The 18,240-nt window shown below is 41.9% G+C and overlaps 1 protein-coding gene across 4 annotated transcripts in view; it reads right to left on the reverse strand.

Moving 5' to 3' along the window:
• The window catches only part of wwp2 (WW domain containing E3 ubiquitin protein ligase 2), a 72,295-nt gene that overhangs the window by 5,032 nt on the left and 49,023 nt on the right, over positions 1 to 18,240 (reverse strand). For 3 of the 4 annotated variants that reach the window (XM_079681868.1, XM_079681869.1, XM_079681870.1), the window contains exons 11-18: positions 11,577 to 11,631; positions 9,954 to 10,035; positions 8,567 to 8,695; positions 7,036 to 7,114; positions 6,203 to 6,274; positions 6,006 to 6,094; positions 3,909 to 4,068; positions 1,992 to 2,125 (exon numbers count right to left, since the gene is read on the reverse strand). In XM_079681868.1, the coding sequence (XP_079537994.1) occupies positions 1,992 to 2,125; positions 3,909 to 4,068; positions 6,006 to 6,094; positions 6,203 to 6,274; positions 7,036 to 7,114; positions 8,567 to 8,695; positions 9,954 to 10,035; positions 11,577 to 11,631 (800 nt within the window). The remainder of the gene's footprint in view (positions 1 to 1,991; positions 2,126 to 3,908; positions 4,069 to 6,005; positions 6,095 to 6,202; positions 6,275 to 7,035; positions 7,115 to 8,566; positions 8,696 to 9,953; positions 10,036 to 11,576; positions 11,632 to 18,240) is intronic. The other variant, XM_079681871.1, reaches the window with a different exon arrangement.

Raw genomic sequence — 18,240 nt, forward strand, 5'->3', positions numbered from 1 at the left:
TGTATTTTTTTATTTATTTGGGGTCACATTATAGTACAAGTACAGTTTTTCAAATCATATATTTTTAGAGACCCGAAAGTGACAAATGAAATAGCAAACAAAATGAGTCAAAGTAAAATTTAAAAAACGAAAAAGTACACAGGGGTTGTTTGAAATAGCAAATGTCTACACATGTAGGCTACATATGCATACATATCAACATACATATATACATTCAATACACATACACACATACGTGTGACCATACATACACATCTATACATATACATTCAATCGGTGTATAGAAACAGTCAAAAAAGGGATGGTCGTCTTTGGGATATGTAAATTCTCCACTTTTTCCATATTTCTTCAAATGTGTTTTCCTGAAGCCTCATTGAGAAGGTGATTCTTTCCATAAAATAGATTTCATGGATTTTGTCGTACCAGTTGTCAAGAGAAGGGATATCCGCTTTGAGCCATTTTCTAGTTATTGCTTTTTTTGCTGCAACAGTAAGAATTCCAAATAATTGTTTTGGAGTTTGTGGGGATTGAATGTACGAGCCCAAATAGAAATTCGTCCCAGTTTAAAGGGATTTTTTCCTGTATTATTATTTCAATTTCGATATGGATCTTTTGCCAAAAAGTTACTATTAAAGGGCAAGCCCAAAACAAATGGTAGTGATGTGCTGGCTGAGAACCACATTTCCTCCAGCAGCTGGGGGGCCCTAGATGATGACTGAGCAGGTCTGAAAAAGTACCTGCTCAGCATCTTCGGACTAAACATCCTGTCGGTGCCTGAGCTCGAGATCTTCCATTGAAAAGTACAGTAATTTGTCCAGGCTTCATCAGGGATGGTTTTTTTGGTTTTGTTTTCCCATTTGTGTTTTATATAGAAAATATTTTCCTTTTTAATATCTTGAAGAGCTTGGTAAAGTTTTGAGATTACTTTCATCCCTGTGTCTGATGTGTATGCACTGGTGAAAACTATTAATAAAAGGGTTTTCAAGGGCCTTCTGGCTGTCTGACAGGGAACTATTTAAATAATGGCGTACCTGTAGAAATCTAAAAAAATCACCGTTATTCAATCCATATCGTTTTTTTTGTGTTTGAAAATCAAACATGGTTCCTTTGCGGAAAAATGTGCAATATGAAGTAAGGCCACGTTTGGCCCAATCTTTAAATGTTTTATCCAGCTTGCTCGGGGTGAAATCAAGATCATGTGAGCACCATCTTAATATCTTAATTTCCTCTAGCAAGTCACTCCTGGTAAGGACCCGTAACCATAATTTTAAGGAGAGGTTTATCCAGCGGTTATCTTTTTCCAGTAAGTTTTTAACATGTATTTTATCCCCTAACCTTGCCTCGATTGGTACTCCTCCTGATACATTATTCTCAATTTCTTTCCATCTAGCTCTGTAGTCTGGCTTGCACCAGCAGAACAAGCTTCTTAATTGGGCTGATATATAGTAGTCCTTCAAGCAGGGGAGCGCTACTCCTCCCTTGTTTTTTGCAAGTTGAAGAGTACAGAATCTAATCCTTGGTTTCTTCCCTTGCCAGATGTACCTTGATATGGTTTTATCCCATTCGTTAAACTGCTTGTCTGTGATTTCAATTGGTAGATTCTGGAAAAGGTATAAGAGTCTAGGTAGGATGTTCATTTTCACTGATTCTATTCGAGATTCAAAGCTCAGCACTGGGATCAAGTTCCATCTATTTATGTCTTCTTTTATTTTCTGAGTTAGAGGGTTGACATTTAGTGTATACAATTCCAAAAATACTTTGAGTTTATTTCATGTACGTGATCCTGTCGATTTGTTTGTAAATATTAAGCGTCATTTCAGTTTTTCGACATTTTATTGACTGATTCTATATTGACCTTCATACCTGAGATCAGCTGTTTGTTTCAATTATAAAATAAATAAATAAATGAGGACAAAAAAATATTCTTCATGAATATTTTCCAACACTTTCTACTTGCAAATCACACAGATGAGCCATCCTGCATTACTTACTTGACCCACATGATGGAGTTAAAGAACTCGGGGTCTATGGACTCCAGGTCTTTGAGCGTGGGCTTCTTGTCCAGCATGCGCTTGTAGAACGGCAGCGTGAAGCCGGTGTCGATGAACTTCCCGTGGTACAAAGCCTGGGGAGGATGAGAACATTAGCAACCTGATAACATTAAGAGAGGCAGTACAACAGTGTTGGGGCAGTCAACCCGAGGAGATGTATGGCAGCTTTGACTCCCTGGATCTAATAAAGTCGAAGAGTGGGGGGAGTATTTGGCCACTTGTGTAATACTATAGTGTTATTGTATGGTGACACATGGTTCAGATTTGTTCTTGACAAATGATAAAAGTGTTTCAGTTGCTCCGGCCTGTGCTGATGTTTTCGTGCCCATTCCAGTGCTGAAAAAGTTTTAACAGCCAGTCACCTCACAGGAAACAGGAAACAGGAAACACACACACACACACACACACACACACACACACACACACACACACACACACACACACACACACACACACACACACACACACACACACACACACACACACACACACACACACACACACACACACACACACACACACACACACACACACACACACACACACACACACACACACACACACACACACACACACACACACACACACAGCATGTATAATACATCACTTCAGGGGACATTACATTGGCTTACATGCATTTCCTGGAGACTTATCCTAACCTTAGCCATAATCAAGACATGCCTAACCCTAATCAAGTCTTCACCCTAAAATTAATGATTCACCTCATGGGGACCTCCATTTTGTCCCCATAAGGGGTGCGAGTCCCGACACGTGGCACACGTACACGCACGCATGCACGCGTCTGGAGCTGCAGGCTGAACACACTGCATTTGTGCCTGACACTGGAGCTGACACAGGGTATATGCAGGAATCCTGAAGTCAAATTTAATACCTTTTAAGACCCTTTCCATACATTTTAAGACCGTGCGGACACCCTGTGACAACATTTAGATCAAATTAGGATACAGACACAAAACACTACGCTAGCTACAGCCCTTGTGTGCATTTAACACAAATACCAAGTGATCATTGTTGCTTAGTTTGTGTGTGCCAGAGTGGGCACACAGGGTTAAAGTGTGTGTGTGTGTGTGTGTGTGTGTGTGTGTGTGTGTGTGTGTGTGTGTGTGTGTGTGTGTGTGTGTGTGTGTGTGTGTGTGTGTGTGTGTGTGTGTGTGTGTGTGTGTGTGTGTGTGTGTGTGCGCGCATTCCAGACAGAGCTGTTCAATGCTAAAACAACACAAAGGCCTCAGAGCTGTGATGAACCAACACACACACACCTTCAGAAAGTAGAAAGGTAAAAAGGAGGCAGTGAGAGGGTTGTGTAGTTGACCAAGCATCTTTATAAGGGACGTCAGCAAAGTGAACTTTAGTACTAAATATAGTCAGCTGCTGCGGGTGTGGGCTGGGTGCGGCGGTGAGGTCATAGTGTGGGTGAGGGTTGGGGTGGCAGGCATAAGGAGGGGTGGGGGTGCGGCGTTTGGGACCTACAGCTTTCTGGAGTTGATCCCAGAAAGAGACATAATAGTACAAACAGTACATACTGTAAACATGTGTTTTTGGGACAAATGTTCTGTTCTTCACAAGAAATAAGTAAATACGAAGCTGTAAACCAATTGTTCTCTATTATTAAATAAAATATAAACTGGTTACCTGCAACTCTGTATAAACATTATTTTTTGTGGAGACCTAAACATAGAACTGAATTGAATAGATCAGTCTTATTGAGTCAGTATGGGAGCGCTGCATCCGGACTGCACAGCCACTGTAACAGTCCAGCTTTACAGAACGTCAACATCCCTGAAAGCAAATCCAATCCCAGGCATGACAGGAACGAAAGTCTTCTTAAGTGAAGCTCACCATGGCGATGAAGCGACCGATGAAGCGGAAGTACGTGAGGTGGTCGGGGTTGATGGAGGAGGCGGGGTTGATCTGCAGACAGTAGTTGTTCTTGCCGGCGTATTCAAACAGACAGTACATGGGGTTCAGCACCTCGTGGGACAGCAGGAAGAACCACTCCCTGCAGAGACACCAGAGGACAGGTCAGACCTCAGAGGGCAACATGTCAGGAAGTGATGCACACATTTGATAATTTTCCTTTTAATATATAAGGGCATACTTTACTGTTTAAAATGAGGAAGTATGACAGTTCATCTTCTTCAAAGATGCATTAAAAGTTTCATCACTATGAGCTGAGACCCAATTCAAAGTGAATTTTTGAACAAGAAACAACAACAGAAATAAATGTGACAAACAGATGATGGAGACAGACATCTGACAAAACATTTAAACCAAAGACAGAACATAATCCACAAAGACAGTTTAGAGATATTAACAAACAACTTCACTCACAATCTAACTCAGTAACTCTAACTGATCCAAACATTTGTAAGTAATTATAATAAAAAAATAAATAAAGATAATTGTAGCTGCTGAGATCTGACTGGCAGCTTCTCCTTGATATTACCAGCTATTTCCCAGCTTAAGAAGCCTTACATTTTGCCTTCATTATTACCAGGTTGCTTTGACATAATATTACAGGAGGAGTTGACTGAATTCATTCATTAAGTCCACTCATGTTTGAACATCACACAAGATTTCTTTCAGCATTGCCATCACTTAATATGGTATTTTAAATGAACCATGCTTTTATGTGATGAGCTGGTGCCAGTAAAGTGTCAAAACTTATCTCATACCGAGTAAAATAGTTCTTCATTTGTAAAATTATTTTATTTTATATTTTCATTTTCAATATTAAGCATTTACACATATTCAATAAACCTAGTTTTGATGTGACTTCCCAAGAAAGATTCCAAATCCTGTAATAATAAATCCTGAATTACATTTGGTACATTTGGTTCTTGAACTTGAGTTTTGGTTGATTTGAACAAACCATATGTAATGTTAATGAATAGGATCCAGACTTTATTTATGAGTATAAAAGGTACTACTTCCATGAAGAATCAGGACACACAGAGTGGATCCTAATTTGGAACCCTTTGGAAAAAGAATAAGCGTAAAGTAAATAAGCAAAATGTAGAATTATAACTCAAAGTAGTATAAAGCTGTTTCCTAATCTAGAGGTTTTTTATTTTAGTCTTGTTTGGAACAGCTATCAAGAAATTATATTTCTTTTCTTTTCTTTGGATAGTGGCATTTATTTGAATACAAACCACATTTGCACACATCCTATCCTCATTAACTCCGAGACAAACACACAACATGAAGGATAAATACAGAGTAAAACAGACACAATGAGACAGTGGAGTACTGCATGTTAGACAGAATGAAGCAGCAGCACCACCACCAGCTGCAGCACCACAACCAAACGCTCCCAACGCCCCGGCCTCCCCTGGGGGGTTATGGGAGGGGGATATGGACGGACGGACGCAGACACCTCGCAACATCCCGTCCGTGGTTCTACCCTGTGGTAGAACAGCATGATGTCACCTACCATAGGGTAAAACCACTGGCGTGACACTGGAGACAGAGACACAATGCAAAACCAAACAGAAAAATGAGGAAAAACACAGACAGAAAAATTAACAACATACACAGAGAGGAGGTACATCTGGCACAGCAGGGGGGGGGGTACATGGGATGGGTGGGTAAAGGAAGGAGGACAGAGATGTTGCAAGAGTGTGGAGGATTTCAATCCAACACACAGAAATGCCTGACACCATTCAGGTGAAGAGTTGTGTATCAATTGGACAACAGTACGTTTTAAAAGCAGAAATCTCAACACCACGTAATGCCCGACGCCTCTTTAAGAGTTTCCTGTCTGAAAGTGAGGTGCAGTGTAGGAGGAAGCTGGAGCAGAGATGAAGAGTGATGAAAGAGCAGGAGAAACACACCCTCACCATCACAAAAACAAAAGGGTTCAATCACAAGCTGTAGCACCTCACACCACTTCATAGGGGGAGGAAGAAGGTGCGTTTGTTTTGTGGTGGCTCTTACCTGGCGATGCCCCCGTAGTCCAGCCCCTCCTCTCCTCTCATGATGATGTAGAGTCTACGGCGAAGGTCGTATGGCTTCACATTCATGATCTAATGACAGAACAACATCTATCATTAACAAGCACACAACACGTTTCAACAGGCAACATTTGAGGACATTAATTAAACACATTTCAATGTGTTGGGTTTGTCTCTGACCTGCTGAAAGGAGTCCTCAAACAGAGTCTGTCTGGACACTGAGATCTTCACATGGCTAGGCAAGGCATTGGACTGGGGAGAGAAAAAAAATAACTCCATATCATTTGTGAAACAGTTCTCAGTCAGTAAGACCTTATGACACATTTGAAGACATTAACAGTTGCAGGTTAACTTAACCCCCATCTCTAACTTTAACTTTATTACATTTTTACCATTACTTCTTTGCTAACAACACCCTTACTATACTGAACAGGGGCGAGTACTTCAAGCGGGTATATTCAGTACATAATGGCTTTTATATAGCAGATGGTAAATATATGCAGCTCAATATTATTAGATACATATCAAATTGATGCTGCTTTTCCCCTCTATGGTATCTAGCCAGGCAGATGTAGTTCTATTTGTTCAGCACTGAGTTTTCTGCCTCCAGCCAACACAATGGAGGTGAATGGAGGTTTGTTTATGGCACACAGAGCATTGAAAAATGATATGTTTTTGGACCGATAAAACTTCCACATATAATGTGTTTTGTGTATTATAATAAGTGTTCATAACAGTGTTTCAAAAAGGGATACACAACGACTTCCATTCACTTCCACTTTATGGAGGGGAGGAGAAAACCTTAAAATTGATAAAACTAAATCTGGTGAAAATACAGACAAAACTATCTTCATGGCTAGATACCACTCTATTTAAGGGTGAACATTTTCTTAATTAAAAAATAACATTTAAATGTTATGTTAATTTAAAGCGCAGTGATACACACAACACAGAGATAAAGGAGAGGTGCAGGCAGAGTCTAGTTGTGGCGTCAGACTCCATTTCACACTTACATGGCACAGGAAGCGGAACTGGTGGTACTTCCACCTGAAGCTGCGGTCGTAAGCTCCCGGTGAGCCACCCTGCCGTGACCTGTACACACACAAGGAGAGAAGGAAGAGAGTTATTTGGTCAATTCTAAACTGCTCGAGCAAATTCCCTTCGGGAATCATGATTCAAAACGACAGTCTTGATAAAGTGACTCAAATCATCATGTTTCTGATTATCAGAAAAATGGAACTCTCCTTTAAGAAGGCCTCATGTCCCGTGTTGCTGGTCAGTGCCTATTCTGTTCTCACACTCGCTGTGTCTGAGTCTCAAAGACAGCGTGAGTCTGGGCCTGCAGCTGTGTTAGTATAAGCTCAACACACTGCACACACACACAGGATATGTGCTGAGTCAGCAGCGAGGCTGAGACGCAGGGAGAGAAAGATAATGGGAGGATGGGAAGAGAGAGTGAAATGATGGGAGAGAAGAAGACGGCGGCCTGTAATGTGTCTGGTTTATTCTGGCCTAGCTGCCAGGCTCTTCCCGGTCTGTTGAGGAAATGGAGACCGCAGCGGCACACGCACTGCTGCAGTAGAAAACACTCAGGAGCCCTGCATGACCACCGTGCTAAAAATATGTTCGAATATCAGCAGGAAAACGGCTTCTAGCACACACACACACAAACTCCACAAGCTAATACACACTTGAGTGCCAAAAGAACAGACAGACAGACAGACAGACAGACAGACAGACAGACAGACAGACAGACAGACAGACAGACAGAGAGACAGACAGACAGACAGACAGACACACAGACACACACACAGACACACACACAGACACACAGACAGACAGACCGACAGACAGACACACAGACACACACACAGACACACAGACAGACACACACACACACAGATAGACACACACACAGACACACAGACAGACACACACATAGATAGACACACACACAGACACAGACACACACACGTCTGCTGTGGATCAGTTGATGCACATCTGCACATTCTCCTGACTTTGCGGTGGGATTCGAGACTTCTTCAAGCTAGGCAAACATCCACAGGCTGAGGGGAAGAGGTGTGTGTGTGTGTGTGTGTGTGTGTGTGTGTGTGTGTGTGTGTGTGTGTGTGTGTGTGTGTGAGAGAGAGAGAGAGAGAGAGAGAGAGAGAGCTACTAGCATGAACATGTTGAAGATATGACTTCATGTTAAAATACCTGTGAGGGTTACATTTATTCTGTCTGGCTCAAATGTATATTGAAAAATAGAAATGAAAGACAATGGATTAAACACAGGCTCAATAAAAAGGCAGGTCAAATCAAAAGATGATGTGGTTTAGATTAAGACAGTTTTGACCCTTTTCTAGGTTTCTAGATCAATATTGGCATTGCAGTTATGTCCGACTAAGGCAAATCATTGTGCAATTATAAAACTGACTGGCTAACATTTTTTTATTAGTTCTTATTGATTCAAGAACTGAAGGATAATTTGATTTCGAAAAAAGCTGCTTTGGAAGAAGGAAGTAGGGCTGAGAGAATATTTACCCTGACTCAAACCCGGGTCGGGGGTCTTTAAAGCTGGTGTTGCGCGAGTTGTGGTCCACAAAATATCTGACTCCCTCGGCGGTGTACTTCATCTCCCAGCCCGGGGGCAGGGGGTGCTCCTTGATCATCCTGCAACAGGGAGAGGGCAGTGAGCACGGTCCCAGCCACAGGGCCCCGTCCTGGGGATGAAACTAACACCCCTCCCCTCCAACCTGTGGATCTACAGCCCTGGAACTAAATCACAGCCGTGCCAGGGGGGAGATAGTCTCCTCTGAGGGAAGTTTGATTGATTCAGGCGACTTCTAAACTCTGGAGATGAACTCAGAATAAAGTCCAGAGAGGCCCATATTAAATGTTATCCTATTATAAACACAAGAGTGTGTGGCCAATAATTCCTGTTCCACCCTAGCTGCACTTTTTGCCTCTAATGAATTACATTTCACAGAGCTAACCAGATACCCAGTGATACTTATTAAATCAGTTCTGAGGATATACAAATACGTCCAATTAGAAGAAATTCAGGCTGCATATTAAAATAAATAATAATATTTTTTGACCAGATTAAAAAGGTATTACTTTTTATCAAATGTTTTAGCAGGTTAGAATTTGTATTTTTTTCCCGTCTTTTAATGACTGATGATTTTTGATGTAATGAATTGTCTGTTTACAATGCATTTCTGTTGAACTAAATGTTACTTGTTTTGTTTGTGTAAAGCACTTGTATTGCCATGCGTTGAAATGTGCTATTTTGTAAAAAGGCCTTGCCTACAGATGGTAAGTACAGTTTGGGTATTCTGTAAATCCCTTCAGAGCAGCAGTAAATGGGTTTGTGAGTGACTGCTTAGTGCAATGTAACGAATGAGAGGCCCAAACAGAGGCCACTAACAGCTTTTACAGAAACACTTCTACAGAAGAAGATGCCCTGAGGAAGATGTGTGAAATGTACTAACCAAGAAGTTAAAGGATCAATCAGAATGAGTGAGGTGAGGGAAAGCATTCAGCTCAGGCAGCGTTTAAACGTAAAGGAAGTAGAGTGTGATGCCAGGAAAATGATCAAATTGTAGGATAAGAGCCTAAAAAGTTTCCAAATCTTTCTAATTTTCTTTTAATGCTTTGAACAGTCCATCATTAATTATAAAGTTTGTCATGCTCAAGTCCTTATTTTTTTTATTTGAATGGACTGCTCCAGAGATTTTGTCAAATTCCTTCAATTATTTCCAAGTCAGAAACACCTCATAATGTAAAGGATCCCTCTGTCATCATACTGCCTGTGTATGATACATTTATATTTGTTTCAGTACGAGCAAACACCAGAAGCAGCGCACCCTCTAAAGCAGGCAAACACATGCAGACACACACACACATTAGTTATTTTTCTAATTCTCACCCTTGGGTCCGGGGGTCGTCCCACTGTGTGGTCCGTGTGTTGTGGTTGACAAAGTAAATTCTGCCATTGTCCTGACGCTTCTCTGTGGACACAAACAGAACATGCGGAAACAATTAGCGTAATGGGATTTGTGATCTTAGGAGGAAAAGTTGGAAGATAGTGAAAGAACTCGGGAGAATCTAAAAGATCAGCGTCTCTGTCAGCAACTACTCTGCTCACTTCCTTTTTCTGATTAAGAGAAACAAATATCTCACCACCCTGATGGAAAACCTGCAGGTCTGTGTGATATTTTGCCGAGACTTGATTTAAATACCTCACCGGGGTAAGTGTGTGTGTGTGTGTGTGTGTGTGTGTGTGTGTGTGTGTGTGTGTGTGTGTGTGTGTGTGTGTGTGTGTGTGTGTGTGTGTGTGTGTGGTAGGCCGCTGGTCTCATGAGAGCAGTTGGTGCCCCATCCTCCCCCTCCCCCCCTCACATCTTCTTCTCATTAACAGGAGTGTGTGGAGAGCCCAGAAACAGTAGTGCTCACATTGCAACTCTTACTTACTCCTCCACCCCCACTATACTATCCAGTTTGAACCCCCATCCCCCTTTTTTTGTTTTCTTTCATTCACCACTATATATGTTGCTTCTCCTCCATCTTTCCCTCTTCTCTCTTCTCCTTCTCTTTTGGAATCTGAGCCTTAAAGAAAAGCGAGGGAAGCAACCACAGATGCAAAGAGCGCCAGAGGAGCCGATCTGAGCCAGAGAGATAATTGAGGTTTTTGTCTCGAAGCACCGCAACATGTTGAAAAGGCATCATGGGCAGAGAGTGAGGCTGTGAGTGAACATGAAGTCTAAGAAAATGCTGATGGGGGTTGCCAACTGTGTTTCTTTTTCTTTATGAATGATGTGTGTGTGTGTGTGTGTGTGTGTGTGTGTGTGTGTGTGTGTGTGTGTGTGTGTGTGTGTGTGTGTGTGTGTGTGTGTGTGTGTGTGTGTGTGTGTGTGATCTACATGAATCCCATTACATTACTCATTTGGGGAAATGTTGGAAGATGAAGAGTCCCAACACAGTCTCTGTCATCTGTGACTTAAGGGCCGAGGCAGTGTATAGGGATGAAGTGGCATAACATGAGCAGTGTTGAAAAGGAACCAATAGGCATTACATCCAGTATTCCAACAATGTAATGATCACTGGGGACTACAATAAATAAGGCAAATAATAAAAGCCACAGAAAAAGAATTGTTTCGGCTGTCGATGTGTGATGTGATCAAATATGTGCTCAGAGTGTGTGGATAAGAGAAAATGCTGAAAACATTTTGCACCAATACTCCCAAACCTCACTTCCTTACAGCTGTGTGCAGAAACATAAAGCCCAGCTTGAAGAGCATTAGGTTTTTTTATGATAAATGGCATTGCTTCACTGTTGACTACTGGCACAAGTAATTCAAATTCCCAACAGAATACTGGCCAGCATTTCTTTTTTTTTTATTTAAAAAAGGTAGGAATCCTGACTGACCACATGTACTTCAACACCTCCATCAGGAATACAATCTGAATACAGTAGTGAACCTTCTGATAACAGGTCAGAAATCCTCAAAGAAGGTGACATTTGTCCGGAGCTTGTGTTCGGCAAACTTACCCCATCCAGGAGGCAGCCCGCCCAGAGGGTCATTTTCCACCGGAGCACCGGATGGCTGAGGGAGAAACAGAGAGAGACAAAACAAATCCGGTTAGGACACCTTTCTGTTTCCATCAACTGTTCTTCACTCCGTGCTGCTTTTTCTCTCAAAGGTTGTCCTTGTTGTACATTGTCAGTCCACTGTTTCTCAAAGTCGCTTGAGGAGGAGAAAAACAACCCAAAAAGTAAAGCAAGAAGGGAACCGGAGTTCAGACGAGTAAGAAAAAATAAGAAATTCAAAAACTCACTGAGTAAAGTTTTCCCACATTTGGACAATCAAGTCAAGCCTTGACTCCGCAAACTCACAAAACCAGGGATGATTCCTGTGGGTAAGTGAGGCAGGTTGGTGTTTGTGTGTGAAGGTGTTAAGGGTGGGGGGGCTCCTCTCTGCTGAGGCGGTCAGGGGCAACTGAGGGAGCTGTCCGCCGGCGGCTCGTATGCCTTCCAAAAACTACACGCTCGGTAGGAGGATAAAACAACAACGCTGTTCCAATGAGCTCACTTGCTGGATGCAAGCCCCACCCCCCGGCTTCAAGCTCACCTCCTCAAACACACCCCACCTCTTCCTCCACCCTGGGACCCCTCCCTACTCCACCCTGAGGTCCTCCTCCTCCTCCTCTCGCTCTCTTCTAGCGCTGCTGTGAAAGTAGGCAGGAAAGTGCGATGTCTGAGGGAACTGAGGAAACATTCATGCTTGTTCCAGACTGGACACCTCCCCCCCGCCTCCTCACCGGTCGCCCCAACCCACCCCAGGCCTGACAAAAGGCACCTTTATTCACCCTGGGCCTGGAAACAACTGTAGGGTTTACTCAGCCTGCACTCATATACACACACGCACAGTGAACAAAAAGTGTGTGTGCCCTGGTGTGGAAAGTTTGTCCGTGGCAAACAGTCCGTCAATGTGTATGTTCTTATGTTGGAATACAAACAAATACACTCGCATGAATATATTAGCTTGAATGGAAAAGTAGCTGAAAAGGCGCTTGTTGGGAATTAGTGGCTGCTGATGGGTTTCTGTGCCACGCCATGTTTATCAAAGGTGTAGGTGTGTTGCAAATACCTGCAACACCATTAACTGGATCAGCAAGCGGAGCACAAGACCCTCTATGACAACATGTAACACTGGCTCCTGTTAGCGGCCCTGTACATAAAAAGGTGGGGAGTTCTATTTATACAAATATAAAAAAACAAAAACATTACACATTGAGAACATCATAAATTCTCCTTCTCTTAGATTACTGGTAATGGCAGCACAGTTAGCGCTTGTTGTCCTTTATTAGCTACACTAAAGTATAACAAACATTTTCCAAATGAAAGCTGAGGCTGGTTGCACCACAAAAGTGATGATTGTTTCCTGAGAAGACATAAAGTTCACGATTATCCACCAAATGTCAACGTAACTTTACGAAGCACACAGAAATGTGACTGTGCCCATTTAAATTGGATCTGTCATGGAAATTGTGAGGGAGCGGGGATGGAAAGGATGGGGCCTGCAGGAGGGGCCAGAGTGTCCACACAGGGTTAAAGGGTGTGTGTGTGTGTGTGTGTGTGTGTGTGTGTGTGTGTGTGTGTGTGTGTGTGTGTGTGGCTCCCATCGACAGCCAATCTATGCGTCTGCACCCCACCCATATGGGTTTTCTGTGACTAAAAAAGGTAAAAGGAGAATATAATGATATAAAGACAAGATGACTTCATCCTGGCTCTGACCATTCAGCTCCTCAGCAGCTTCCAGACAGGGGGAGGTTGGGGGGAGGAAAAGAAAGAGAGACTGAGAAAACAAGGGAGGGAAAGGAAGAGAGGGAAAGCAGCATGTTGGCAGAAACGTGTGAAATAATGGTAGGGTGTTATGGATATGGAAGTAAAACGCCATAAAGGAGCATTTCAAGGCCAGGTTCCACAGCTTAAGGCAGCTTAAGCTCGTCGCTATTCTCATGTTTTAAAACTTTTACCACCAATGCGGCTTCAGAAGAATAAGTTAAACAAATTGAAGTTTGTGTAAAATCTGAAGCCACATTGCTGTTGCATAGACGACTTGTCACTTGTTCTCAAAGAGAGGAGGCAAATCACTGTACACAGGGAGAGGAAGGGGATAACAGGATCACACAGACTAGAGGTCAGTGAGTTGACCGGCCTGTCTAACATGGCAGCTCAGTGCTGATCTACACAAGCAGATTTAGTTTGAATAAGTTAGAAACTTGTATTGTAATTGTAGCAGTGTACACTTGCAATAGTTAAACCATGCAAAACATGTAGTGCTGCTGAATATTTGCATCTGTATTTCTTTGCTCTCTCAATTAATTTGACATTGAGGCTAATATAAATGAAATTGTCCAACAAAATAACTTAAAGGTTGACCTAAGAGTTTTAACCAGAGATTATGATGATCTCTGGTTATTAGGTCTTGTTATAACCTATTATTTGATTAAACGTTAATTTGCTGGTTTTGTTCAAAAAGCTCAGTCTGCTCTGACTTGTCAGCTTGCCGGCTCTGTTGTGATTGGTCAAATGTGTTGCGCAAGCCTATAGAAGCGGGAGTGTTACAATGTGATATCACTATGTTCCAGAAGTAAACTAATTCCCTCTGGAGGGAACACAGGGATGTTAGTCTTTGCAGACCATTTACATGCACAGAAACCTATATAAGACTACAGGAACGGAAAACACTAAAAAGCAGAATAGCATTTTTAAATTAGTTTTGGCCAATAGTAAATTGGTCCAATCAACCAAAGTATACTAAGTGTACCACAAAAGACAAATAACAGCTGGGAGGGAGTGCCAGCTAGTGATATAAGTTAGTCCTGGTAGTTTTCCGGCAGCAGCAGCAGCTGCAGCAGCGGTGGGTGTGACAGCGCATGGAGGATATCACACTCCTTCAAAACTCGTAATGCCTTATTGCTACATTTGCTTCATGATTCATGCTCTTTCTATGAGTCATATCAGACATAAACAGACATGATACACATACTTTTTTCATATACTAAGGACAGCAATATATGAAGTCTACCATAGATAAATCAAGACATTTCAGTACATTATATTTTTTAAGATCTAAAAGTAATACACTAATAGTTGTCTGCACCTCCATGGGTATGTTGCAAATATGAATAGGTAAAAGCTAATTCGGCATGCTTTTACTGGGGGAATATGTGTCAAAATGTCAACAAATATAGGCTGAAAATGTGTCTCCAGTTTGTCTGAGATGAGACCCACAGTGTCCATCTCTTAATGAACACATAACCACTCTTTTGTCTATTGGTAAAGTTTGGAAAATATCACAATGGTGCCTTGATACATGGGAAAATAAAACAAGGTATTTCAAAAATAAGATACAATGTGTGGTTGTTCAATAAAACCACCAGAGAGTAAACTTCACTTAAACAGTCGAATGAAAGGACTTGTTTCTTTCTTTTATTCATAACATGTTAACAAAACCAAAGAGTTGAAATCCCTCCTGTTCATTGTCCTTTCACAGACCATAAGCAACCTATGGAAACATGAGAACTGACGGCTAGTGTGTGAACATAAGTGAACGTGACATTCAGCCACTGTGATAAAACACAGGACTGATTCAGGTGCTGCTGTTAAGGCTCCTTGTTCCAGCCAGGATGGACAGAAAGTCATAGAGGAGAGTGGAGGGAGTACATGAGGGAGAACTCTGAGGGGAGTGAGAGGAGGGAGTAAAAAGATAGAAGCAACAAGTTAAGGTGAAAGCAGAACAAGAAAGAGGTTTGAGAAATGAGCTGAGTTTAAAATCAATACATTTCTCCACAATACAGGAAAGGGTGATTTTGGAGATTTGATAGAATGATTGGAGGGGGTGGGGTTAAGGGGAGGGATAGAGGTTAAAAGAAAGAAAGACCGGTAAAGGTGAAGAGAAGGGGGGGAAGGGAGACGGGCGAGCCGGAAACAGAAGTTAATGACCCTGAGGCTGCTCTCTCTGGGGTTCCTAACGAGCTGCAATTCACAACCACCCCCACCCACCCACCCACACACCCCCACCCACCCCCACCCCCACCCACACACACACACACACACACACACACACACACACACTTTTGTGGTTGTGTTTATGAGTTTCAGAGGCACAACTTTACACAATGTGTGTATAATTGTGGGTGTGTTTGGGCACACAGACACCCGTTACATGGTGGATGGATAGCTGCCCCCGGACCCTCTTTGGTTGTCATGTGCCACAGAAAAGAAATGTGGCACCTGACCTCGACATTACAGCCCTGTGAACACGTCTGCTCAAACACACACTCTGAGAGGAGGAGCATGTGATTTACACACATCAGCTTCCGCATTACCACACACACACAACAATACAGAATCAGCCACAGGATATTAAAGAGACAAGCCCAGTTTTTTAATGGCATGATAGCACAACAAATTATAGAATTCTTTCTATAGTTCATGTGAGCCTGTCAGTGGGGCAGTAGAACATGTGGATGAGCTCACAGTGAAACTATGAGCACTTTTGTGTGTGTTTCCTTGTTCACACACACTGGGGCCATAAATAGTAGCTGCTATCAGCAGTGTGGGCATTCCAAGACAGAGCAGTGCACTATCAACATGGAGGGCAGAGCTGCCTATTGGCTTTTCTCACACACACTCAGGGAGGGAGGGAGGAAACAATTGCAGAGGAGGAAAAGTTTCCATCCTACCCCCAACTTATATTTTTCTATCCCAACGTGGAGAGAGCGTGTGCAGTGTCACCTTTCTGACATTTAACCTCAGTTTATCGTGACACTTCCAAGTAACCTGAACGTACCCACCTGCATTAGTAGTTATGTTTTTAAACTGTGTTTTGCTTTTAACTATGTTTGTAAAAAATTGTTTTTAACCTTGTTGTACGGCGACCTTGAGTGCCTTGAAAGGCGCCTTATAAAATAAATGCATTATTATTATTATTATTATTATTAAAGACGCCCTGCTCTGCTTTTTGTGGTGTTCCCTCTACTGTAGTGTGTTCTATAGGTTGTTGTGCATGTAAATGGTATGCAAAGGCTAAAATAAAAAATTAAAATAAAAAGCTTTTTGAACATTAAAGCAGCTCTTTAAGAACCTTCTCCTAAGCATTGCCAACATTTAAAAAAGAAAGGTGGAAAGAAGTGCCATCTGAAACAAAAAGCTTTGAGCCTTTAAGTGTGTCTTAATCATGGTCTAAACCAGGGGTCTGAAACCTTTTTGACAAAAAGAGCCATTTTGCTCCTTTTTCCAAAACATTTTTTTGTCTGGAGCCGCAAAACATATTTCATAGCTTGATGGCTAATAAAGTTGTATTTATTGTTATATCAGACAAAAACTATAGTTTTTTTGCATTTATTAGGCTATTTATTACATTATATACGACTGTTAACCTCTAATAAGAAACAAAGAACTCCTATAAGGAGAATTACAAATAATACACAGGACTACTTTAAAATAAATTAAACACAGCACTTGGGGAGTCCTCTGCACATTTGAAGGAAAAAAAAATATTATTAAAATGGGCCCACTTTGAAATAAATAAAACATATAGCTGCACCCTAAAAAGAGTTAAAGGTAGGGTAGGTAAGAATGGAGAAACCAGCTCGAGTGCGCTAGAATTTGAAAATACACAACCGGAAAAAATATGCCTCTTCCTTCAGACTTTCTTACAGAGTCCCTCCTCCAACACACACGAACGCGCATCATCAATGAGGCCACGAGATAAATTTGTGCACAGATGGAAGGCTGACAGGCAGGTAGGCCATCCAACCATTTTAGCCGGGCCGGCTTAAATGATTGGTCGTCCTTTTTACAGCGCTACGGCTTCCAGAGATACATTTTTGTATGTATTTATTGTCAAAGCATTTAATATACTCATTGCTGTCGGGACGTTAAGAGCATTCCATGGAATATAACAACAAATGTTTTCTGAAATAAATTACATACCCCATTGAATTATGACTGAAGATTGTCAGCTGTCTTCCTCTCCCGTGTTGTTCCTCGATACGTAAAGGCTGCAGCACCGTTGACAACTTCTCTCTACACATCAAACATACCGGTAAACCAGCATCGTTTGCTGTGAAAGCATATAACTCTGTCCACACAGAATTTAATTCCTGTGTTCCTCCGGTACTTTTCTTTGATTTATCCATAGTTCGCTCATCGAACCGGGGGTCAGGTTATTCACCTGCAGGAAAAGGCGCTCGTGCGGGACCGTAGCAGGATGTGACGCATATTTTAGTTGACCTAATTAAAACCGTTTTGTTTTTTATTTATGTGTCACAGTATCACCTCAAAATACAAGATACGAAACATTTTCAACCATGCAACAAAATATAAATAGTCCTACAAATACTTTTATTTTATTTCATTCTTATCTTTGTCTAAGCTCAAGGGAGCCAGAGCAGAGGGCTTAAAGGGCCGCATGCGGCCCTTGGGCCGCGGGTTGCAGACCCCTGGTCTAAACACAAGCAAATGTCGTTTAGATTGTTTAAAATTAGCAAAGCTATGACTCAAGTTGAAAAAATCTGATCCCACAATAAAGAAACAGGAGTGAGAATCTAATGCGAGCTTTGATACTTTACAGACTAAGTGCTGTGAACACATTTGGTTCAGAACTCCAACTTTATTAAGGGTTGATACCCAGCCCTAAACC

The sequence above is a fragment of the Notothenia rossii genome (genome assembly GCF_949606895.1).
Source record: "Notothenia rossii genome assembly, chromosome: 5".
NCBI lineage: Eukaryota > Metazoa > Chordata > Actinopteri > Perciformes > Nototheniidae > Notothenia > Notothenia rossii.